Genomic DNA, 27178 nt, shown 5'->3' with positions numbered 1-27178 from the left:
TTAATTTTTATCTGATAATTCTTCTCAGTGTACTTCATATTGAAAAAGTTTTTTACTTCATCTATCACAAAGGAATCTGAACAGCTTTTGTTGGGCCCAGGCCAGTTTTATTGTCCGATTAGTAATGACGGCTAGGAAAGCCCAACATCCATGTTCATGGCTCAATAACTATCAAGCCATGATAGTACCTTTGCCATAAAGGGTTTGAGTTACAGTTGCTATTTCCAGCATCAGGTTAGGATCGCTGACCTTAAAGCCCAGGGTAACAGTAAGAACACTGCGCACTGTAAATGCCCTGTTGCTTTTGCCTGGCAAAGGGAAGAGTGACTGGTCCCTTTTCTGGAAGATCATGGCAGCCACCTAGGCTGTTTGTTCCCCCACCACCAAAGAGTACCTGTACAACAGTTTATGGGATGAAGATCCTGTCTGGTATTATTTAGTGGCCAAACCTGGGCCTCAATTTGGACTTTATTCTTACCATCATAGTTTGGAGGAGCAGGGAAGTTCTTGTAGCCTGCAGTCTGTGTCCACAATGGTGCTGAAATAATAAATCAGAAATGTAAATAACAAAGCAGAGTTGGGGATTGAAAGAGCATACTGTTACGTAATACCACCAATGATCTTCGTGCGTCATGGCAAAGTTTAAGAAAAACAAGGCAGATATACAAATAACATCAGTTCACTGCATGGGATAACCCTGCAGGGGCAACTGCTTGCCTGCAGTTGATGGGTCTCCTTAGTCAGACAGACTGGGGCTGCACAGCAACAGCAACAACACAATGTGGTACTTGTCCACATTGTGTTGTTGTTGTTGTTGTTGTTGCTGTTTGGCCAGACTGCATAGGGAACACCTACTACTACAACAACACAATGCCAATACAGTGTACAGTCTTTTTAGCTCCTACATGGCCAATCTAATACTGTCAATGTTGTCTCATTTTGAAGTGCAAACTCATTAACCGTGACTACATACTATACTCAGGAAAATTCATAATCCGCTACTGAGGATGAGAGAGAGGAAGTTTAAGATGGTTTAAGTACTGTAATGCCTACTGAATGGCGAGACAACATTTCCTGTACTGGGTGGGTCATGTGCGAGTGGAACCAACTGTACTTTCCTTCCTTAAAACCTTTACTTCTATTCCTTTCATATACTGCATTTACACCCCTACACATCAGTTCCCTGCATGGGACGGCCCTGCAGGGGTGGCTGCTTGCTAGGATTTGATGGTCTGCTCTACCAAACAGACTGGGGCTGATCAACAACAACAATGACAACAACACCCCTACACTCCACACAGCCATCCAAGTCTGTCTATTTCTACTGAGCCCTGGCTAGGTACAAGATCGACACCGTAGGCATCTGGACAATTTTTAGGTAGATGTTAATACAATACTGTGGCTCCAGGTCTGTACTGCTCTTCTAGCCTCCACGATATACGGAGAATACAAATTCAATATTCTTCTCCCAATGCTGGTTCTATGGTCAACCACCCAAGCCTGATAAAGTCTTATGTGATACTGGAAGCTAAGTGAAAGGAAGCACTGCAATGAGTTCCAGTTAGTTACAATATCAAATACTGAAGAGCAAACAACAGAAAAACAAATCTGGAGAGTCATTGATGATTTTTTTACTTTCACACTTATTGTACTTAGAATAATAGGATATCTCCAATGCCTTCCATTTATGCCCATTTTATTTACTATTGTACTGCACATTACAACATGTTCAAAATAAAATTTTGTATTACATGAAAATATATAGAAACTGATTAAAGCACTACTTGTCTAATTATCCAAAATTTATGACTTGTGCCCCATGAACAGCTGTGTATGGAAAACGAGTCCTTTAAAGCATTAACTTACAAAGCTCCTCCATCAGGACTGTATTGTTTACGTGATACTTCCCCTATGATGTTTCTACATGAGGTGACCAACATATCATTCTTCTTCCAGTACAACAATACCACAGAAGCACATGATGACAAGCTATTTTACTATTTTTCCCACCAAGTTCATACATCAGCTACACAAATAATAACATATTACTGTACTGTATTAATGTGCAGTAAATACGATGACACTAAATATTTTTTGCGGGCTACAAATGTCTGCTACCAAATCAACACCTGCTGCTGCCTCTATACATACAGTACATGCTTTTTGTTATGCTTCCCAAAGTATCGTTACTTTAATATCAAGCGTTGATGGAGTGGTTCTTCTGGATTGAGACATCAAGTAGACCATGCAAGAATTGCCTGTCCCTGCCAGCATACTGTTTTCAGCTTACAGCCGCTTCCCCTTTGTTTTATTCTTCTTCCACCAAAACATACTTTTTGACAAAAAGAGTCTCATAGGTATATTATTACTAAATGAGTTTGTTTACTATTATGGCTGCACTCAACTTGTCAGGTAACTATGACCCCAAAGGATTCAAAGGTACCTCTGGCTGATGCACTTACAACTAGAGTAAGACAAAGTTGGGGTTGCAAACTCTACTTTGATGGCTGATTCTTTTGAAAACATATGAGGCGCTCCGAGCCAGAGGGGCGATGGTTGATTTTGCTTATTTTCGGTAATTAGTTGTAAGGCAGTGGATGTGGGGGTGGCTCTAATGAATGAGGGTGAGATTTGGAAGCTTCCAGTGTTGCTGTTTGCTGATGATACAGTCTTGTTGAGTAAAGATGAATGGGAGTTGCAAGGTTTGGTGAATGAATTTGGGTCAGTGTGTAGGAGGAGGAATCTGAAAGTTAATGTAAACAAAAGTAAAGTTATGGTGTTTGAGAGGAATGAAGTCACAGAGTGTGCAGTGAGGTTGGATGGTGAGGATATGGAGAATGTGAGTGCATTCAAGTACTTGGGTAATGTGATGAGTAAGGATGGAACTTTGGGGGATGAAGTGCGTGAAAGGGTACAGCAGGGAAGGAAGGTTATTGGTACACTGAAAGCAGTGATGAGAAATAGGGAGGTGAGTATGGAAGTTAAGAAGTCACTGCATGATAGTATTGTGATCCCTACCCTGACGTATGAAAGCGAGGCGCGGACCTTGCAAGAAGGGAACAAGTCAAGAGTGAGAGCAGTGGAAATAAGTCATCTAAGAGGAGCATTGGGAGTGACGTGGAGGAACAGGTTGACGAATAAAGAAGTGAAGGAATGTTGTGGGGTGGATGTGGATGTGGTTGAGATGATTAGGAGAAATACACTGAGGTGGTTTGGACATGTGAAGAGAATGGAGAATGAAAGATTGACTAAGAGGGTGTATGAAGGTGAGGTGGAGGGAGGGAGGGGGAGGGGTAGACCAAGGATGAGGTGAAGGGATGGAGTTGAGAGGTATATGAGGGAGGGGGGGGTGAGTTGGGGGGAGGGTAGTCAAATGGTGGGTGACAGAGCGACTTGGAGGCGTTTTGTCTGCGGCCACCCTTTGCGGGATTTGGGCGTCGGGCTATAGATAGATAGATAATTGTTAAACTTTGACATGGCTAATTATACAATGGTAAACTTTTACTTATATGCATTTTATTGTTTAACTTGAAAGTTCTAGCCAAGATGATTAAAATGGTGGTAAACATGACATGTTTAAAGTATATTAGAGTTTGGTAATTAGATGTCAAAGCAAATAAGCAAAATGCACGGCCACCCCTCTGCCTCGGAGCACCTCATATTGCTGGAAACACAACTTCTGTTGTATGATATAGCCTTCAAAATTATTAAAGTAACATCTTTGATCACCGCCTTGTTGTTGTTTTACAATATAATGATGGGTCATGTGGATGCTAGTTTAAGACTGATATAACAGGAGTGAGATCCTCAAACTCTTCCATGCCTCAACCTGAAACTGATATCACATTCTACAAGTCAGTAATTTAGTATTCCATTGCTTAACAACATCTATCACCAATAACAAAACCTAACAACTATGGTATACGGTAGGTCACAATGGATGTAAAAACATATACAGTGTAGTAAAGTACTGCATGATGGTTGGCAGATGCCCAAGAAATGTATACTGGTCCCTATATAAAAACAGTAACAGCCAGTCCCTTACTAACCATTTGGGGGTCCCAAAAGTTCCTCACCTAGGCTACTGTAGTCCATAACATCTAAGTTGTAGGACACTGCTTTGATTCAAAGCACATAATGAAGGACTGGTTCCTGCAACACTTCCTCCAACCAGAAAATTACCAGTGTACAGTACATGCATGCACTAAAGAGAGAGAGAGAGAGCATTAGAAAGGTGTACGGCCAGAACACACACACATACGTGTGTGCCTTAGGTGGGCTGATGGGTGAAAAGAGGATAGAGAAAGAAAGAGAGAGAGCATTAGAAAGGTTACTGGCCGGAACACACATACATACGTGTGTGCCTTAGGTGGGCTGATGGGTGAAAAGAGGATAGAGAAAGAGAGAGAGAGAGAGAGAGAGAGAGAGAAGAGAGCATTAGAAAGGTTACTGGCCAGAACACACACACATACATGTGTATGACTTCAGTGGGCTGATGGGTGAAAAAATGATTCCAGCTTGAAAGGCCATGACCAAAACACTCTTTTGCCATACTAGCATGTGTTAAAGTGTACTGAAATTTTGTATGCGATGACTTGCCAATACCAAAATACTGTGCTGCATTATACCATAGGTGACCTGACACAATACGAGGGAGAAAGTATCTGACCTTCTATCTATATACCTAGACTTTTTCCCCTGAAGGGGGGTAGCTGAGACAGAATGACACACTCACCAAATTACTCATCCACACACACACACATTTACTCGTATCTTAGCCTCTAGTGAGAGAGGGGATTGCTCCTCACCGTGCCACATCGCATGAGGGTCAACTGTGCAGTGCAATCCAGCGACATCTGCAGCAGAGTCCGACAGCAGAGATGGTTTACCCCTGCCACATATGGACCCATTCCCTTCCTTGCACCTGAACTGATCAGCAGATCAGACCAGATGGGGAAGAACTTCCCACTGGGGCCATGTCATCATTTATGCATTCACAATTTCTCTCCATTTATCCCTATCATGTGCAGCCACTCTTCCCTGTTCTACAGACATCCCTCTCACATCTAACATTCTCTTCACACTGTCCATCAATCCTATTTGTGGTCTTCCTCTCAGACTTATGCCTCTCACATCAGATCCAGTAATCTTTTTCACCAATCGCTCTTCATCCATTCTCTCCACATGACCAAACCTCAGCAACACTCTCTGCTCAACTCGGTCAGCCATCTCTCGCTTAACTCCAGTTCTCCTTTGCGCTTCATGATTTCTCACTCAATCCATATGTGCCACTGCACACATACTACTCAGACATATCATCTCCATAACATTCAATCTCTTCCTCTATGCTACTCCCATATTCCATGTTTCAGCCCCATATAATGTAGTCGGTACAACTACTCCCTCATACAGCCTTCTCTTTACATTCATTCTAAGCAAACAACATATAAACACTTTTTTCATTTCTCTCAACTCCTTTTTTACTTCATTCATTCTAAACTTCACCTCTACATCTGTTCTTCTATCCACTGCAAAATGTGACCCTAAATAATGGACTTAAAACACTCTAACTCCACAAGCAACTCACCATTTAAAACTACATTCATCCTCTTAGAATCTGCCAACCTCATACTCTTCATCACTTTACTCTTATTCTCATTCACTCTCAATTTCCTCCTTTCACACACCCTTCCAAACTCCTCAACCATCTGTCTCAATCCCTCCTCCAAATCAGTGCAGTATCATCTGCAAACAGCAGCTGACTCAGATTCCACTCTCTACCATCAGCATTCACCAAGACTCAAACTTCTACCTAACACTCACGCATTAACCTCCCTTACAACACCATCCATATAAAGATCAAACAACCAAGTGACATCACACATCCCTGCCACAGCTTCATTCTCACAGGAAACCAAATACTCACAGTATTTCACACTCTTACACATGCTCTACTATTTACATAAAAACTTTTTACTCCTTTTAACAACCTACTACCTAGTCCATACAATCTTCAAACATTCCACAAAGCCTCCCTATCAATTCTCTAAATCCATGAATGCCCATAACACATCCTTACCTTTACCCAAATACTTTTCACACACTTGTCTCACAGCAAATACCTGATCCACACATCCCCTCCCTCTCCTAAAACCACACTGCTCATCACCAATCACTTCCTCTGTACCCTCCCTACCTAACTTAATCAACACTCTACCATACACCTTACCTACAACACTCAACAGACTTATACCCCTAAAACTGGTACATTCATACTTATCACCCTTTCCTTTATACAGTGGAACCACACATGCACTTGCCCAGTCAATCAGCACCACATCGATCACAAAACACATTCGCAATCTTACGAACCACTCAACAATAGTCGCTCCACCATCTTTCAAACATTCACAGCACACCCATCCATACCTGCAGCTTTCCTTGCTTTCATCTCTTTGACTGTCTCCTGCACTTCCTCTACCATGCTCAAAGAATCATTCAACTCTCCCAATACATTTATTCCTCGCTCTCTTCCATCTGCCACAATCTCAGCCTCTCTTTCTTCCTCTACATTTAACAATCTTTTAAAATATTCTGCCCATCTCTTCCTTACTGCATCCCTCTCAATTAACATCCTTCCATCCTCTGCTTTTACTTGTTCTTCCCTCCTAGACTCTCCCTTTTGCACCCTCCTCACCTCCTGCCAAAATATTTTCTTATTCTGCTGAAAATTCTCAGTCAACCGCCTAACCACCTATCATCCAATTTAGCACCATGCACAGCCCTCCTCGTCCTTTTCCTCTTTTCCTTATACCTCTCATATGGCACCTCATCAATCCTCTGCAGCCACACTTCATATGAACATCTCTTCTCAGCTACACCCTTACTTATTTCTTTGCACCACCATTCACCTCCCTTTCATACACCACCACCCACTCATCTCACACCACACGCCTCTTCCGCCTACCCCACCACAGCACTCTTAAACAACTACCATTCCTCCTCCACACTGCCACTTTCCTTATCGTTCACTGTGTTCCACTCATCTTTCAGCTTCTCCTGATACGCTATCATTCTCTCTCTTTTGTCCAACTCACTCACTTTTTCACCATTATCATTTCTTTCAGGCACACCATGCACATCAATGACACCTTCAACTGCTACATATCCCACTCTAGCATTCAAATCTCCCATCATTACCATATTCACATTTGCTCCATAACTCGGCAGACACTCGAACATCATTCTAGAAGGACTCTCTCTCTCCTTCATCTCTTTCACTACCAGGCCCATATGTACTCACAAATACCCACAACTCACTTCCAAATTTTGCTTTCACCCACATCAGTCTCGATGAAACCTCCTTCCATTCAATCACACACTGCTGAGTTTCTGGCCTCACTAACAAGGCCACTCCTCTCGCTCTTCCTCTACCAATGCCTGACATCCTTCCTGTCACACTTCCAATCTTAGATTCACCTTTCCTTTTCATCTTTGTTTCATGCAAGTTAACACATCTCACTTTCTTCTCACAAACATTCTCCCAATATCCTCCCTTTTAGCCTCAATCATACGACATCCAAGCACATTCATGGACCCAATCTTCAGAGCTCAGGGATAACTCAATCCCTCTTCCCTTTCTATGCCTTGTATCATTCTAGGAACTGAAAATACAGAGGAGGGGGTATCTCGTCTCCTCATCCCATCCCTTTTAGTTGCCTTTTACGACACACAGGGAATATGGTGGCAGAATTCTTCCTAACACAACCTGTCCGCAGAATGGTAACACCACCCCACAGTGCAGCCAGATTGTGTCTCCCCTGCCACAGGTCCTAAAAATATAAATACTGTGGCTAACCTGTTGAGCTAGGACACTAATCCCCCTCAAAATAAGCACCATCTGAGTTTACACACCAGCGTACTTTCCATTGCCAGAAACATTTTCAGAGACAGTTTCGGCATCTCCTGCAGGTGCTTCGTTGCATTTATCACAATCTCTTCTCTCAGACAAATGTTTCTCAAGACATGTTGGAGTGTGCAAATCGCGATCCAGACTTTCTGATGATTGTTATCACAGGTGGTGAGACTTGGGTATACGATGCAGAAACCAAAGCATGGTCGCCCCAGTGGAGATATTGCAGGGTTGCCTCAGCCAAAAAAAGCACAACAGGTCCGCAGCAAGGTGAAATGCATGTTGACAGTTTTTTCTGACTACCATGGTGTTATGCATCACGAATATGCACCAGAAGGTCAGGCTGTCAACAAACATTACTACCTTGACATTGTCTTTGGCAGAAGAGACCAGACCTTTGAAAAGTGCCAAGTTGGAAGCTGCATCATGACAATGGCCCTGCCCATTCTTCTCATTTGATTCAGGAATTTTGGGCCAAGCACAACATCTTGCAGGTCTGACAGTCTCTCTACCTACCACATATGGCTCTGTGTGACTTTTGGTTATTCCCCAAGCTGAACACTCCACTGAAGGGTTCCCGCATTGAGACAAGAGAAGAGATCATAATGAATGTGATGAAGCACCAGCAGGAGATACCGAAAATCAACTTTTAAAAAAGTTTCAGGCAGTGGAAAGAATGCTGGGTTATGTGTGTCAAGTCAGAAGGGGCCTATTTTGAGGTGGATTAGTGTCCTAACTGAACAGGTTAGCTATTAATTTTTTGTAGAGCCTAAGGTTGGATACTTATTGAACAGACCTCGTATTTCATAGTATAAATTGTTTAATTTAGTACCTAAAAATTTATAGATGTTTACATCATCGACAATCAAGAAGGTCCTCTTCCTTGCCAGAGATGCAAAATCAGTACTGTTAGTTAAAACAGTGCTGCATCAACACCATCCATAATCCAAGGAAACTATACAACATAATATCTTCTGAATCTCACAGGCTCTTAGGTAAGTAAAGTTAATAAATAAAAAAGGAATTCATGTTGCCCTGACAATTGCATGCACAGAAATAAAAATCTGACTATCAATCTGTTATGAAGACAATTATCAATCATAATGAAGACAACTATCAATTATCCATCCATCCATCCATCATCCACTCCAACATTGCACCATGAGGAACATAAGAGCCCGGGGCTAGGGCAAGTTGGTCCTGACATTTAAGATGAGAGTAACCAGCCTAACTCATTCCTGAGTGGCATTATGTGTGCAATAACCCCAACCACCCCTTGGATATAAACCTTCACCGGATAAATCCGATTGGAGTGCTGCAATTACCCACTAAACCACCAGGCGCCATAATTTGATTATATGGTTACCACCCAGCATAGTAAATGGTTTCCTGGTTAACAGGAAATAAACCTGGTGAACAGGAAACTATTTGGCTTGTTACTCAGTGTAGAGTCACCCATAGGCAGAAGGAACAGGAAAGAATGAAGGAAAGAAAGACGAAAGAGGGAGTGTAAAGTCACCTGTAGGCAGAAGGAGGAGGAAAGCATGAAGTAAAGAAAGACAGAAGAGGAAGGAAGGAAAAGAGGGAGGAGAGGAAAGGGCAGACACCTGACAGCAGCACTACATCGAGTGAGTGAATGGTGAGCGCCCCCACCTACCACTAACTATCAATTATATATGGACATATTGCACAAAAATAAATATACAGCAGACCCTAGTTTTGCACAGTCAATGTATTGTGAGAAACTGCTGTGGAAATTGAACTGCTCAAATTGTTCTGTCAGAACAATTGTTTTTTTGGCTAATGTGTCTTCGGAAATCCAAAATTTTTCCCAAATTTACACGTTTTGGCCCTCCTGAAGAATTTTCCCCAACCGAACACATCCATAAGAACACACTGAACATCATTAGGTTTAAGAAATACTTAATGAACAGTACACAATAATGGTAATAAGTAGCCAAAAAGTGGAATTTTAACTCACCAATAGGGAGAGCCTTACCTCACCTTTAATTTCTCAAGGACTGAGACTTGGTCACTAAGCCCTCACAGTCAGAGTCTGGATTCACTGGAGAGAGGTACAGTATTCTGAATGTTGGCCAGCTAATTTCCTGTGTAAAACAGGCTGGTGTAGACTCTGACAGTCCCATGCAAATGTGTTTCAAGCAGAGGGCATACAAAACAATTACCGGTATCTACTATACAATACTGATTACTGTACTTTAATGAAAATACTGTATACCAGCACATACAGTATGGGTAGTCTCATCCTGGGTCCCAACACCTCATATAAGGTACCATAATACTATATAGGATTAGTGTTATCCCTTTTCCCCACAAATCAAAAGAAAGAGCAGCAGAAATGAGTTATTCGAGAGGAGCATGTGGAGTCACATGGAAAGACAGACTGGCAAATGAGGAAGTGAAGGAGCATTGTGGTGTGGATAAGGATGTGATAGAAAGCGTTAGGAGAAATACATTGAGGTGGTTTGGACATATGAAGAAGATGGAGAGCGAGAGACTGATTAGGAGAGTGTGTGTGAGAGAGGTGGAGGAGGGATGAGGAAGGAGGAGGCCCAGGATGAGATGGAGGGATGGAGTGGAGAGGTATATGAGAGAAGGGGGTATAGCTGGGACCAGGGCAGTAAAATGGCAGGTGACAGGGTGACATGGAGGCAATTTGTTTGAAGCCACCACTTACGGGATTAAGGAGTCTGGAAATAGACAGACAGATAGATAGTAATCAGACAACATGTACCTTGGGTAATACGCAAGAAAGTATTACAAATAAAGGAATCCCAGCTGTATTTGTAATACTGCATTAAAAACAAAGCTGACTGCAAGCACAGACTTCCCATATTTTCAAACATTATACAATGCTGTGCTGTACTCTACACCTCTTACTATAATTAAGATCTTTCTTTTCATATACATGCACATAGTCAACCATTCTCAGAACAATCCAACCTGATGGAATGAAACTTGAAACAAATCCACCTACAAACTGAATACATATCAATTTAAGTACTGTACTGTATACAACAGGGTCACTACAATCGATCAGTACATGAAGCTTCCAATAAAGTACCTCTTTACTTTGGCTGGTCATGGTATACTGCATGATTTTCTGTGAGTTTGAAGCTTTACTACACTGTGCTGAAATGAGACAACTAAGCTTGATACAGTATGCCATATTAAATCTGCTGCTTTAAAAGGTTTGTAAGAAGTTTAGCCATTGTTTTGCAATGGAATTAATCTATACATCATCTGCTGTAAATTCATAGGTGAATTTGTGAAAGGCAGTGACTGAGAAGATGAAGGTGAATAAAACTTTCAACAATATCTGCAACTGATATGCACTGGAAGTGACAAAAGATCTTAAGTATCCTGATGCATTAACAAATACGAGACATAAAAGCGAAGAGCAGGCAAGAGTGACTCACAAATCACTGACAGGAACAGAAACCTGAATACTGCTGAGCACCACATGAAGGCATAAATACAGACCCAACAGTGACATTAATGAAGTTAGAACTCTTGAAAAATTGATGTGATCTGCACAGACAGTGCAAAAAAGATGCCAACATAGTTGCTGCTGCTGCTGTTCTTGTTGTTTTACCCAGTCTGTCTGACTGATCAGACCCATCAACTGTAGGCAAGCAACTGCCCCTGCAGGGCCATTCTGTGCAGTGAACTAATGTTCCCATGTGGCTGACAGTACGTCGCCACAGCAAGGCACAGGGATTACTGTGGAGGTTTGGTACAAGGGTAGACACTGTATTTGCATCTCTCCACCCAGTTGACAGTGGCAACATAATGCAGTAGGCTTCACGTCACCCTGTTGTTTGGCTATGTGGTTACCATCCAGCACTGTAGATGGTTTCGAGTTACAGGCAACCATTTGATCTGTCACTCAATGTTGAGCCACATGAAGTGGAGAATGCATAATAAACAGCAACAGGATGAATGGGGAAAATAGGAAGAGAGGAGGACAGACACAAAATATGAATACAAGACATGAAGGTAGAAGTAGGCAGCACTACCGTACATAAATTGAGTGGATGATGGGTAAAACTACGTAAGGGCATAGGTGGCAAGATTACATTAAGAGAGAATGAATGTGATATAGATGGTTGGAAAAGACATGTCTGTGAGACTGACAAAAGTTGTGGTATATCAAAAGAATGGTATGTTTTTTATAGTAAATTATTCTCTTCAGTTAGATGATGTCCTTTTTTATCAACTGTAACAATAATCAGGTCACCACCATATGATTTTACCATGCTGGAGGGTGACTGCTTAGTAAAAGAGTTAATGAAAAGTCTCTGATAAAGCTGAGCAAAATTATAGCATCAATAACAAACACGTCAACACAACAAAGGAGTTTGTGTGGGAATGCCAAATATGGACACAGTTCAAGCTAATGAACTGACTAAGACAAAGTAGAATGAATGAACTACTGTATATAAAGAGAAACTCACGACAAAGGTTCCACTCCTTTTTCAACTTGACAGACAACTACAAGGCTCTATGATACCTTGAAAGTGTTGTGAATGTGACTTCTGTGAATGTGACAACAATGAAACTATGCATGGCTGGCACAGCCTGTGGCATGACAGAAAATTTTGAAAGTCTGAAAGATGAGCAAAACTATGTATGGCATACAATATTTCACTGTCGATAGCTTCTACTGTCAGACCAAAAAAGATAAGGTCACAGAGTGTGACCTCAGGGTTAAAAGACTTAATAAGGAGACTGCCAGAGGTCCAATGGCATGGGAAGCAGTTAGTGGGTGACTAAGGTCGACACATGAAAGCATGTTGGAGCCTTTATAAATGACACAATATACAGTATTTAAAACCTACCTATCTGAATGAAATAACCAGAAATTGGGCTATGATACTAGAGATGATGGTAACTGTGTAGCAACAGTGCCAGTCAGTCACTCACAGTGACATTATACAGGAAAGTTTTAAAGTGATATAAATCAAGTCAAGTAACTTTTTATCTACAGAAAATTTGAAAATGTTCTTAGGTACAAATGCTGACATACCATGAAATGATAAACAGTTTGTACATTACTCTGCTACAAATAATTTTCAAAGCATTTATTACATTTATTACACTAACTCTGAACACCTCACAAAAACATATGACTATGGATATGTGTGGTGTCCTGTACATTACACTCAAAGACACAACTATCTTCCCAGTTCCGTCCAAAGAAAATTTACACATGGTAAAATACAATTAAAACCCTATCTCTACTAGTGCGTGTTTCAAAAGATTATATTTTTTCGCTATATATTCGTCAAACTTTGGGAAGGTAGTTGTGTCTTTGACTGAACATGCTTAACTTTATATTCTACAGTTCCCTGTCTTTAAGGTGCAGTGCTTCTATGTGCTCATGAAGCAGATGGTCTGCTGCATCTCCAGGTAATACACTCCCTTCCATCACCTCTTTCTCTAGTACTTTTATCATTTCTCGTACTCGGGGTGTGGCCATGAAACTTGACAACAAACTGTCTTGCAAGTGTGTCCACATCCATGCTCGACGCTGAACCTTTCGTCGATTTACAAATTCCCCACATTCTTCCATTAATGCTCTGTATTTGAGCATGAGATCCCACAGTTCAGGGATGCCCTTCCCTGTAAGTGAGGACACACTCTTAACTGGGGTGGACCAGTGTTGGTTTTTGGGGCGAATGTACTTAAGAGCAGAGATGTACTCATACTGCATGCGTCTTGCTGCAAGTATAAGATCCCCATCACTTTTGTTGACAACAATTAAATCACTCATTTCCATTATTCCTCTCTTTATACCTTGCAGTTCATCTCCTCCTGCTGGTGGAATTAAAAGGGTAAATAGATCTACCATGTCTACCACAGAAAACTCACTTTGGCCAACACCTATTGTTTCTACTATTATAACATCAAAGCCTGCTGCCTCACATAGCACAATGGCTTCATTTGTCGACCGTGTTACACCTCCCAAGTGTCCTCGTGATGGTGACGGCCGAATGTATGCATTCATATCACGTGACAGCTCAGGCATCCGTGTTTTGTCACCGAGCAATGACCCTCCAGTTGTGACAGATGATGGGTCAACAGCCAATACTGCTAATTTGAGTCCTTGGGATGTTAGATATTTACCAAAATTCTCAATAAATGTGGATTTGCCAGCTCCTGGAGGTCCAGATAGACCCAGTCGGAAACTCAAGCCTCTTGTTCCTCGACCATACTGGTTTCTTCTGGCATCATTCAACACTTGACTTAATAAATGTCTTGCCTGATTCTTCTTTTTAGGATGCGATGTTTCAACAAGTGTGATGGATTCTGCCAAGCTTGCTCTCTGTCCTGCCCGTAGTCCCTTGAGCAAGCGCTGAACAGTCTGGTCCTCACTCCCTGCAGAACATTATCAATTTAGTGCACAACTGACTTGAAGATGAATTCCATTGTATCCACTTTTCCATCACATAGATGAGTAACTGAATTCAACTGTTTCCAAGGGTGCATCCATGAATGTTAATATGCTGCTGTACAAACTTTAAGACCTTGAAGTTTCTAGCTACCTCCTAACTCTTATACATACTGTACATACACACAGTCCAGTATATATAAACACCGTGTGCAGCAGTGTTCCTCAATTTTTAATTTTTTTCTGCATTGTCTTTTACAGCATCACAGTTGCCCTTTAAACTGAGGTCCTTTCTCAGGACCACATTCTATTATTTTCCCCATACGTCAATAAGGACCATCCTTTTCACATTCAAGTCTACACAATGCTTTGCACGACTACTCTCACATGCTCTCTTCGCATGTTCAGAGCACATCAGCCTATCTGTATGCATCATGACACTAATACTCCCTATGTTCAAGAGAACTCCTAAATCTACACACTCTGCTCTGTCCCTTGGTGTGGGATTACACATCCATCTCACCATTCTTCTTTCAATGTGCTCAAATCTTCAAACATCTTCCTCTTTTATTGTCCATGTTCTGTTACATACATCACACTTACCAAATACACTGCAAAATGTTTCTCTTTCACAGTTCCCTCACTGACAGTAGAATAAACTGCTTTCTAAATTTCTTCAAACCATTTTTGCTTTATATGAATGAGCTAGTTTCTGTACCACCCTCAATACTGATTGTATCTCCATGCAGCAAAAATCATCAAACACACTTCAGAGCAGGACTGGAGTCAATTTAAAAAAAAAAAAAAAAAAAAAAAAAAAAAAAAAAATCCAAATTCATATAACCATTAACTCCAATCTGATTCACTTCAATTCATGGGCTTTCCAATTCCTGTTCACATTTAAAAAAAAAAAAAAAAAAAATCAAGCCGACAGTAATTCCTGACAGCTGTACTGTATTTTATGATGGCAGTGTATTACTACAGGACTAAGTGGATGTGTCAGCAAGTGGTTCAATATTAATGCAGAGTGAGACAAGGGTGTACAATGTCCCAATTGGATGGGGTTTGAGACAGGTCAAAACCAACTTGTGAAAAGCAGGGTGGGAAGAGGAAGTAATAGTTTGTGTTGATGCTGAGTTACCCCAACTGTCTGGGGTTACTCACATCACCACAGACATTAATAGCCCACATAAGGCCATCCCGTGCAGCGAACAGATGCTCCATTGTGGCAGACAATGCCTCGCCAAAGCGAGACACAGGGAAGAGTGTGATGATTTGGTTCCCAGATGGATGCCACATTTGCAACTCTCCACCCAGTTAGCAGGGGCAGCATAGCAGGCTCCACATCATCTCAATATCTGGTTATATGGTTATCGCCCAGCATTGTAAATGATTTCATGAGCTACAGGATACCATTTGACTTCACTCAGTGTACAGCAACTGAAGTGTGAAGAAAAGTATTGAAAAGTGACAGGATGGGAGAAATAGGATGAGAAGGGGAAAAACAGAAAAGGAATGATAAAGGTGAAGGACAAAGTAGGCAGCACTACATCAAATGAGCGAATGATGAGTGCCCGACCTACCACCAGGAATTAACAGTAAAAGGAGTATCGTAATCTCATATACAGTATGCAGACGATGTGCTGCCAGCTTGCAGTGAACAGAATGTGGGAAGTTTGAGGGGAAGAGCGGGGGATGTTGCTGAGGCACTCAGTAGGAGGTGGTTGGATGTGGCGTGCTTGCAGGAAGTCCGGTACAGGGGTGGATCAGCAAGAAAGATTGTTGGGAAGGACTACTGCTCTAAGTTTTGGCAAGGAGGGACAGACGGATATGGAGGTGTTGGTGTGATGGTTGCGGAGAAATGGGTGGAATATGTTATGAATGTTATGAGAGTAAGCAATAGGATACTGGTAGTGAAAATTCTGTTCGGTAGAAGAATAGCTGCGATTATATCGGCATATGCTCCACAGGCAGAATTGGATGAAGCAGAGAAAGGTAGATTTTGGGATGATTTAATACGTATAGTGGGTGGTATGCGGGATGATGAGATAGTGGTTTTGGGAGGGGTCTTAAATGGTCATGTAGGTGAAACAGCACAAGGTTACGAAGGAGTGCATGGGGGATGTGCGTATGGTATAAGGAATGCAGAAGGGGACAGGATACTCGAGTTTGGGGAGGCTACAGACATGATTGTGTGCAACACATATATTTTAGGAAAAGAGACAGTAGGTTAATTACATATGAGTCTGGGGGAAATAGCAGTCAGATAGATTATTTTCTGGTTAGAAGGGCCAATAGGAGGTTAGTGAGGGATGTTAAAGTTATAGGAAGTGAGGAGTGTGTGCAGCAGCACAAACTACTGATTTGTGATATGGTGCTTAAAGAAAGAGTGATGAAAAAGAGGACTTATGTACCTAGGAGTAAATTATGGAAGCTGAAAAACCAAGTAGTAAGGGATGCCTTCTGTAGCAGGTTGAGGAGAGTGGTGGCTGAACAGGGAGCTGTAGACAGAGGCGTTAATGAGCAGTACAGAGCCCTTAAGAACAATCTCTTGAGAGTTACTGATGTAACATGCGGTTGGACAAGAGGACCACCAACACATAAAGTAACTTGGTGGTGGGATGAGGGTGTACAAGCTGCAGTTAAGGAGAAAAGAAGGCTTTTCCGGGAATGGAAGAATGGTGGTAGCAAAGAGGAATATTTGGCTGCCAAGCGTAAGGCTAGAAGAGAGGTATACAGGGCAAAGTCTGAGTCACAGAGACTTTTACTTGATAACCTAAATCATGGAGAAAGGAAAAATATGATATTTAGGGTGGCAGGTCAGGTGAAGAGGGATAATCGGGATATTATAGGTGAGCAGTGTGTGAAGAATGATGAAGGAAGGGTAGTGGTGAACAGTGATGATATTAAAGATGCATGGAGAGAGCATTATAACCGGTTGTTGAATGAGGAGTTTGAGTGGGACAGAGAAGGTTTGGAGCTAGCAGATCCAGTGTCTGGCCCTTGGTCTTTGATTGATGCTGCTACTATGAGTGAGGCAATAGGCAGGATGAAGGTGGGGAAGGCAGCAGGTGTGTCGGGGTTGACTGCCGAAATGTTGAAGGCCTCAGGCGATATAAGGGTGAAGTTAGTCACTGACCTGATAAACAGGATTATTTATGAGTGTGTTGTCCCAGATGACTGGCTGAAGAGTGTAATTGTAAATGTGTATAAAGAGAAGGGTGATGCCCCGGAAAGGGGAAATTATAGAGGTATAAAGCTTTTAGATCAGGTAATGAAGGTAATGGAGAAAGTTTTAGAAGGTATGATTAGAGAAACAGTGAATATTGACGAGATGCAGTTTGGGTTTATGCCAGGTAGGGGGACCACTGATGCCATATTCATTGTTCAACAGCTTCAGGAAAAATATATTGGTAGGAGAAGAGATCTTTATTTTGTCTTTGTTGATTTGGAAAAGGCCTTTGACGGAATCCCTTGCGAGGCGGTGAAGTGGGCAATGAGAAAGCTTGGCTTGGAGGAGTGGCTGGTTAGGGTGGTTATGGCTATGTACAGTATGTGGGTGCTCGCACCCAGGTAAGAGTGAATGGAGATTTGAGTGATGGGTTTTCTGTGAATGTTGGTGTGCAACAGGGGTCAGTTTTGAGTCCCATGTTGTTTATCATGGTACTTGACGCCCTTTCAAGTGACTTTAGAAACGGACTCCCGTGGGAGTTGTTGTATGCTGATGATTTGGTGTTGATTGCAGAGAACGAAAGGGAGGCGGAGGAAAGGTTTAGGAAGTGGAGAGATGGTATGAGGCACAAGGGCTTAAGGGTAGATGCAGATAAAACAAAAGTGATGATATCTAGGGTTGGTGGCGGTACTGTCAAAGACGAGGGAGAGTGGCCATGTGCAGTTTGCCACAAGGCCGTGGAAAGTAATTCCATCTTGTGCGGTGTTTGTGATAAATGGGTGCATAAGAGATGTAGTGGTATCAGTGGTAGACTGCGAGATAATGCTAATTTTATGTGTACGGCGTGTCGGGGAGAGCAGGTGGAGATTGTCAGACGTGAAGGAATTGAACTTGCTGGTGAATCTCTTGAGTGTTTGGAAGAGTTTTGTTATTTGGGAGACATGTTGTGTGCTGGAGGTGGGGCTGGAGCTAGCTCTGTGGCTAGGGTGAGAAGTGGTTAGAAGTAGTTCAGGGAGGTCTTGCCTCTCCTGACATTGAGAGGACTCTCCCTACATGATAAGGGGTCTTTGTATGCAGCATGTGTTAGGAGTGTAATGCTGTATGGCAGTGAGACCTGGACAGTGAAGGAGGAGGATATTCGCCGGCTCAGACGTACAGAAATGACAATGATTAGGTGGATGTGTAGTGCATCCCTGCGTCCAAGAGCTGGGGGGGCTGGGTTCACAATGGAAGAGTTTAGAGGTAGGATGGGACTGTAATGTATTGGTGTTGTGATGAGGAGAGGTAGATTGAGATGGTCTGGACATGTGGAGAGGATGAAGGATGATAATTGGGTGAGGAAGGTGAGAAGCGTTAATACTGGGGGTGGGGTTACGAGGGGTAGACCGAGAAAGACATGGGACGAGGTCATTAAGTGTGGCCTCAGGGTTAAGGGACTGAACAGGGAGGTTGCAATGGATCGTGCAGCACGGAGAGTCGCCATTAGGTGACCAAGGCCGACACATGCAAACATGTTGGAGCCTTAAAAAAAAAAAAAAAAAAAAAAAAAAAAAAAAAAAAAACTGGCTGAGTTTTATGAATGGCTAACAGTGATGTGGTCTGAAAGTAAATGTAGGAGTAATGTGATAATTGTTATGGAATCTGGCAACCCTCATTAAAATGTGCTGGTTGGACCTACAAAACTTTTTCTTCCATACGGTGCTGGGCAAGACATCCATAAAGCAAGCAAGCAAGGCCAACTTATAAACATCACAAAGCACAAATAGGTCATGAGGAATATTCCAAGTCAGTCACCAGCTGAGTCATATGGTGAGAGAAATTCCATTGTGCACAAAGCCATACTAAACTTCCTCCCATGATTTGCCACGGCGAGAGTTTTCACTGCGTTTGCCATTCTGCAATTATTTCCTGGACAGGCAGGAGTCTGGTGTTCCAGGTTATACAATGGGGACACCATCCCTCCAACCTACTATGAGCTACCATTAACTATGTGAAAAAAGTGAATATGATGACTCCCCATGTGAGTAACGTGACTGAATGGCACAACCTCTTCTGTGCAAGGTAAAACTATGTTTGACTATTCAAGAACCTCCCTCCCCCCAAGTTGCTGGTACTATATGATACTGACACCAAATTAAAGATGATCTAAAAACAATGGTGAGGGTAGATACCCTAAGCTGTCACTTCTGAACTCTCTTTGCTCAGGCCATATCATATGTCCTCACTACACACAGGATAAGTAGCTTTGAGAATGGGCAATATCCCTGCCTGTCCAACAAGCCAAAGAATGGATGATATTAAACACATACTAGCAGAAATTATGCTCTTTGACCAGGGTTTAGGCTGACATGGATGTCCAGAGTTTATCCTACCCAGATGATGGCATGCTGGTTGCTCTCCACACACACTGATTAGTTAATGCTACAACAAGGGTCAGCAACCCTGGGCATGTGTGTGAAGCTGGCATGTTAGGTGGCTTTCTAAGGCACACTATGAGAGATGATAATAATTTTAAAAGAATGAGTTTCCTGCAACTGTTCTGATATAGCAGAGCTCTACTATAGTTATGTTAGGATTTGAGAATTGCCTTTAAAGTCCTAAATTCATACTGTCCATGTGTTTCATTTCTACTCTTTCTTTTATACATTTCATGCCTTCCCCAAATGGGTAATTTAGAAGTATGTCAACATCAACTTCATTTCTGTAAATGACATTAAAAACTACCTGCTCTATCCTCTAATACACAAATCACTCCAAGCAAATATCTTGATCACATGAAAAGCCAGGTGAAATTTATGTACCAGTACCTCATTAGAAACAAACTTACAAAATCATCACTTACCCAAATCCACTAAATTTCTTACCTACAGTACTGGTGATTTAATTTATATATGGCTAAATATGAACATACTGGTGATTCATCAATAAATCATTACCTGTACAAGAAATTTAGTTATTACGGCACAAGATGGACAAGCAGTTTAAATAATCACTTTTGTGGATTTCACTGGTTGGCTGTCAAATAGTTACCCTGATTCCTCATATCCCACCCTGCCATACCAATCTACCATAAACACTGATAAAAACTGTACCACAAGAACTTTCTCATGGCACTGATGTGATGTTTCAAATGTACATTTCTGTTAAACGTATACATAAACCAACAGAATTATACCCACCATCCTACAACACCCTTCCAAATTTTGCTGTGTGTGCAGTAAGCACTGACTGCATCAGAAGGCCAATTACGTACTGTTATATCAAAATTTTGTTTAAATAGCAGAAATGGCTAGCTACTTCATCAACTTATTTCTTCTTCATTGTTTGCTATATGTCTAAATCTTTCCTTCACCTATTAAGGGCAACGTGGCAGAGACTGTGTGGAACAGTGTTGGTGGCAGATGGACTAGTGGAACACACTAAAACGTGACCTCATAATTATATGAAATGGACAAAGTCTGTAACTGGATACATGGAACCTACTAGGCACATTATATCATGGAGGTGAAATGACACAGTAGACAAAGCACCTGGCTACTAAAAAGCAGAACCATAAGGGAAGTATAACTACAATAAACAGAACAAAGTATCACAGGACAATCTTACAGACGACTTTTATAACATGGATAGTAGGAATGAGATGTTCAAGATAGCTAAGCAAATGTTAGGCGTAGTTTCTACCCTAGCTTTGCCCAGATTTTGTCCTTTTGAAGTTCATTTCACAAAGCTCAGTGAAAGAAAAAGACAGTACTACACCTCTGCATCCTCTCCACAGCACTTCTTTGACTAGGATCATATTCTATTGATAATCTACTGTTACAACTCCACTTTCAAGGTGGAAAGATTGCAATTTTAGGCCAAGTCAGAGTAAAATGCATACAGTGATGGGGATCTTGTTGGCATACAAAGTGTGATGTATTAAAATGTGACCTAAGGGATAAGGGAATGACTAGGAAGGCTGCCAGGGATTAAGCAGCATGGAGAGGTGCCATTTGGTGACCAAGGCCGACACATGCAAGCATGTTGGAGCCTTTATAAATCATACAATACAATAAGAGTGGGTGTCAAAAGTGCAGAAATCAGGTGTGCTTTGAGAACACCATTACACACTGCTGACTGTGAATTCTAACTGAGACACGGACAGCTTGGACTCAGGAGAAAAGTTCAGGAACCATCCGCTCTGAGTGTGACAGTGATAGCTAAAAAAATGAATGGGGACAGTTGCTGAAAACTTCAGGTGATGATGGAGTTAGGACGGCAACTGATTTAGCATAACAATCAATCTGTGAAGGACGATTTGGTACTGGATGACTTGATGAAGATTGTGACTGAAATGTAAATGTTTATAAGGGTAAGTGATGCAATTAAACAAGCAATGGCAGAGATCTGAAGTTGTTATACCAGATATTAGAATTTGATTGAAAGGGTGTGGGAGAGTATGACTATACGAGGATAAAAACTAAAACTGGTAAAGATGCAATGTGGGTTTGTCAGGCAGGGGTACCAAAAAAGGCTGGTTCTAGTCATACAGTCTCCTGGCATACAGGAAACCATTAGGCTTGTCACTCAATGTAAAGCCACCTAAAAAGGTAAAAAAAAAAAGAGAAATAAAAAGCGACAGGACAGATAGGAGTACCGGTACAGGGAAGTAGGCAGACAAAAAGAATAATTAAGCTGAGGGATGAAGTTGGCAGCACCAGATGAAGTGTCTGAATGACGGTCACCACCAAAAATTTATCCTAGCTTCTAGGGTCAGCTAGAGATTTGCGATAGATGTCAAATTCTTCAAGAATACTCCCCCAGTACCCCTGCTTGTCGTACGAGGCGACTAAAAGGGTTGGTGGTGGGTTAATGCCCCATCCCGTAAAAAGAACTAACTAAAAAAAAGAATAAAGCGCCTCGGACCCGGACGGACCATACGTTGACAACTAAGGAATGGACAAAGGACATTCTTAGGGTGGGAACATGGAATGTGAGAGGAGTGAATGATGAAGTGAAAGAGAGAGAGATTGTTCAGGTGCTTGAGGATGCAAAAGTGGATATATGTGGACTGACTGAAACTAAATGGCAAGGTGAAAGGGTGAGAGAATGGGAATATGGTTTAGGTATATGTGCGGGAGTCAATGAGAATGAGAGGGCAAGAGAGGGAGTATGTCTGATGATAAGCAAGAAGTGGAAGGAGAATATAAGAGAGTATGGAACAGTGGGTGCAAGGATTGTATGGGTGAGGATGAAAGTAGGCATACAAGCGTGGGTGATTGTATGTGTGTATGCCCCGACAGAGGACTGAGTAGCAAGAATGAAAGATGAGTTTTGGGCGAGAGTAGAAGCATGTATGGACAAGTTTAAAAGGAGCGAGAGGGTGCTGTTGATTGGAGACATGAATGGCAAAGTTGGGAATGTACGAGTGGATGGAGTGGTTGGTCAGTGGGGTATGCCAGCTGAAGTAGATGGGAATGGTAGTGCTTTGGTGGACATCTGTGCTTGTAAGGGGCTGGCAATAACCAACACCTACTTTTGTCATAAGATGATCCACCGGTACCATATACATGGAGAGTAATGAGGAGGATGGATGGTGAACTTGTTGAACGAAAGGCAATGATAGACTACGTGTGCGTGGATGAGCGAATGAGAAGACAAGTGTTGGATGCAAGAGTGTGGAGAGGGTGGGGGAATGGAGTCTCGGACCATCACTTAGTGATGGCCAGGGTACAGCTGCAAAGAACTGGTTGAGGAGACGAAGGGGAAGACAGGAGGAAGCTGCTCCTGTGAGAAGAGTGGAGAAATTGCAAGATAGTGAGAAAATGATAGAGTATAAGAGCATAGTGTAAGAAAGATTGGGAAGGTATGAGCTAGAGCAGGTGGAAGGGGTGGAAGACGTAAGTAAGATATTCACGGAAGAGATAGGCGCAGCGCGTGAGGCGGTTTGTGGAGTGAGGAGGAGATGCAAGGGTGTGCGAGGGACAGCATGGTGGAATGACAAGGTGAAACGAGCTGTGGAACAAAAGAAGAAGGCACATAGTGAATGGTTAGTGAGTAGAGGTAGGGGAGAAGATGAGAGAAAGAAGAGAGAGGTATATGTGAGCATGAGATGGGAGGTTAAGAGACTGGTGAAGGAGAGTAAGAAGAAAGTGGATGAAGAGTTTGGGAGGAATCTGAGTGCGAAATGGAGGGAGAGTAAGAATTTGTTTTGGAAGGAGGTAAAGAAAGTAAGGCAGTGTGAAAGGGGAAATAGTAGGGGAGTGAAAGGTAGGAATAATAGATTGTTGGTGGAGAAGAGAGAGAAATTGAGGGGATGGAAGGAGCACTTTGAGGATTTGTTGAATGTAGAGAGTGAGAGCAGTGTGAGTTTAAGTGGTTGGGGAATGGCTGGGAGAAGAAGAGATGAGAGGAGGGAGGAAGAGATCAGTAGGGCAGAAGTAGTGGACGCAATGAAGAAGATTAAGTTGGGAAAGGCCCCAGGAATTGATGGAGTGTGTAGTGAAATGCTTAGGTATGGGGGTGATTGTTGTGGAGTGGATATGGAAGTTGTGTAGATTGGCTTGGGAAGAGGGAAGGGTTCCAGAGGACTGGAAATCAGCTATAATTGTTCCTTTATACAAAGGAAAAGGGGAGAGAGAAGTATGTTGTAACCATAGGGGTATTTGCCTTCTTAGTGTGACTGGTAAAATATATGGTAGAATACTCATTGACAGGGTTAGGCATATGACAGAGGAGCTAGCTGGAGATGAACAAGGGGGATTTAGGAAGGGAAAAGGGTGTGTAGATCAGATATTTGTTCTAAGATGTTTAGTGGAGACGTATCTAGAGAAAGGAAGGAAAGTGTATGCTGCCTTCATGGACTTGGAGAAAGCTTATGACAGAATAGATAGGCAAGGTATGTGGAAGGTATTAAGAATATAAGGAGTGGAGGGGAAATTGCTGAGCGCTGTGAAGAGTATGTACAAGGGAGCTAGGGCTACGGTGCGAGCGGATGGTGGGCTGAGCGAGTTCTTTGATCTCAATGTGGGACTGAAACAGGGTTGTGTGATGTCTCCATGGCTGTTTAATATATACATGGATCAGGTTGTAAAGGAGGTGCAGGGTAGGGCAGTGGATGTGGGGGTGGCTCTAATGAATGAGGGTGAGATTTGGAAGATTCCGGTGTTGCTGTTTGCTGATGATACAGTATTGTTGAGTGAAGATGAATGGGAGTTGCAAGGTTTGGTGAATGAATTTGGGACAGCGTGTAGGAGGAGGACTCTGAAAGTTAATGTAAACAAAAGTAAAGTTATGGTGTTTGAGAGGAATGAAGTCACAGAGTGTGCTGTGAGGTTGGATGGTGAGGATATGGAGAATGTGAGTGCATTCAAGTACTTGGGTAGTGTGATGAGTAAGGATGGTTCTTTGGGGGATGAAGTGCGTGAAAGGGTACAGCAAGGAAGGAAGGCTGTTGGTACACTGAAAGCAGTGATGAGAAATAGGGAGGTGAGTATGGAAGTGAAGAAGACACTGCATGATAGTATTGTGATCCCTACCCTGACGTATGGATGTGAGGCGTGGACCTTGCAAGAGGGGAACAAGTCAAGAGTGAGAGCAGTGGAAATGAGTTACTTGAGAGGAGCATGTGGAGTGACGTGGAGGGACAGGTTGACGAATGAAGTGAAGGAATGTTGTGGGGTGGATGTGGATGTGGTTGAGATGATTAGGAGAAATACACTGAAGTGGTTAGGACATGTGAAGAGAATGGAGAGTGAAAGACTGACTAAGAGGGTGTATGTAGGTGAGGTGGAGGGAGGGAGAGGGAGTGGTAGACCGAGGATGAGGTGGAGGGATGCAGTTGAGAGGTATATGAGGGAGGTGGGGTGAGTTGGGGGGAGGTTAGTCAAATGGTGGGTGACAGAGCGACTTAGAGGCGTTTTGTCTGCGGCCACCCTTTGCAGGATTAGGGCGTCGGGCTATAGATAGATAGATAGATAGAATCCAGTGTTATAACTCTGAAAAATTTACTTTTAAAATCCAGTGTTGCTGAAAAATAAGGAAAATGGGGAATAGAATACCAACAAGAAACCAAATAAGCTCAGGTAATTATGGATATACTTCACAAAAAAATGTATAAAAATTCTTGTTTAATTAGCAGTCACATTAAATGAAACCCGGCTAAGACAATTCACTTTTCATAAACATAATTTAGCGAAGTGATCAATTTATCTGCTCACTCCTATCATACACGGTCTCAAACCTACCTCCCGACACCGCTGAAGTTCCTTTTGTTCCGAGTGATAAGGTACGAAATACTTGTCTCGATACAGTCAGAGCCATGTTAAGCTGCAGGCCACGTTAATTACCAGAACACTGCAAGGGCTACATCAATGATCTTCAGGAGTATTTAGTACCGCTGCTGATATAACCTCTTCTTCTTCTTTCTTATACAATCTGCACGTCGCACTCGCAGGCAGCCCACCCTGCGATCTTACAAAACAAATACTGTACTCTTGTTTTGTTTTATTGTGGGTAGTACACAGCTATTGGCTGCTGTTTTTTCTTTTCATAAAAGCTCTTTTTAATTTCATAAAATAATCGGGTAAGTAAATATTAGAAACATCACTGCTAATGAAAATAATATCTGTTTCGTACTGTAAAAAGAATTTTGAAGGCAGGCTATAACCTAGCAAGCAATGATGTATTTGTGGTTGTAATATCTTGGCCTTATCATTATCTAGTAAAGCTATGGACTGGCCGATATCTGAGGGGAGTGGGTGCCTGGTCAAACCCATAGCTCCCCCATTTGAATGTCGGATTATTTGATTGTGTGAACAATAATGTAAACTTTGTAGAAGTATGCCCTCCCCTCCACAAATTGGGGTTCATCTTGCCACAGTGGAGAGTTTCCCCACCCCCCCGCCCCCCAACTTCATCTTTGGAGTCCTGCATTTATTTCTGTAATGCTAGGTGTACATAGGCTCGACTTCTCGCTTTCTAAAACACCTAACGTGGAGCGGGGTCCTCTTTCGAGACCGGAGCTTAGTGCAATAAAGACAAGCAGGACACAAAAACTCTAGGCAATAATCAGACACAGGACAAATCAGTAGATATTACAACGTAATACATAGCAATCTAAAAACCTTATCTAGGACATGTGTATCTCGCCGGATACTTGCTTATCTGATATTAATGCCAACACAATCAATCCTAGTGTATTCAGGGTACAGTGAATATAGGCGCGCGCGTGAGGCGCGGGGGGGGGGGTGAGTCTCACGAGGGGGGAGAAGGGGGGGTGCGGGGAGTGACTTGTGACGGCTCACAAGGGCGGGAGCGACAATAGGCCGTCTCTACCAGGACACTTTCGGAGCGACAATAGGCCGTCTCTACCAGGACACTTTTGGAGCGACAATAGGCCATCTCACGAGGAGGGGCGCCGTCAGGAGTGTCTAGAACAACTCCACCCGTAGCTAGTTCAACAATCCCACTCCGTGAAGGTAGTGTCCTTCTCCTACGACGGCGACGGCGTCGTGGCTGTGTGACATAGGGGCGCACGGCCCGGGCTGACATATGCCGTTGTTGCCAGGGGTTGCTCCGATTGGTGGCGGCTACCCCGTGGGGTCCGTGTGGGGGTGTCGGCACGTTCCCGGGCATACTGGGCTGTATCTCGCTTGCCCTGTTGTCGGGGGCACTATGGTATTCTTCTGTTTCCATTTCG

The 27178-nt window shown here is 42.5% G+C and overlaps 1 protein-coding gene across 3 annotated transcripts in view; it reads right to left on the bottom strand.

Moving 5' to 3' along the window:
* mRpL16 (mitochondrial ribosomal protein L16) overlaps positions 1 to 25895 on the bottom strand; it is a 50240-nt gene extending 24345 nt beyond the window's left edge. The window contains exons 1-2 of one of the 3 annotated variants that reach the window (XM_080285993.1): positions 25725 to 25895; positions 479 to 538 (exon numbers count right to left, since the gene is read on the bottom strand). In XM_080285993.1, coding sequence (XP_080142119.1) covers positions 479 to 538; positions 25725 to 25800 — 136 coding nt within the window. In that variant the 5' untranslated portion in view covers positions 25801 to 25895. Of the gene's footprint in view, positions 1 to 478; positions 539 to 4076; positions 4178 to 12987; positions 14315 to 25724 lie in introns of those variants that run through there. The other 2 variants (XM_080285994.1, XM_080285992.1) reach the window with 2 other exon arrangements.
* Between the last annotated feature and the right edge of the window lie 1283 nt (positions 25896 to 27178).

The sequence above is a fragment of the Coenobita brevimanus genome, chromosome 110 (genome assembly GCF_032717465.1).
Source record: "Coenobita brevimanus isolate Jiangsu-jjx chromosome 110, ASM3271746v2, whole genome shotgun sequence".
Taxonomy (NCBI): Eukaryota; Metazoa; Arthropoda; class Malacostraca; order Decapoda; family Coenobitidae; genus Coenobita; species Coenobita brevimanus.
This window is presented reverse-complemented; position numbering and strand designations above follow the sequence as displayed.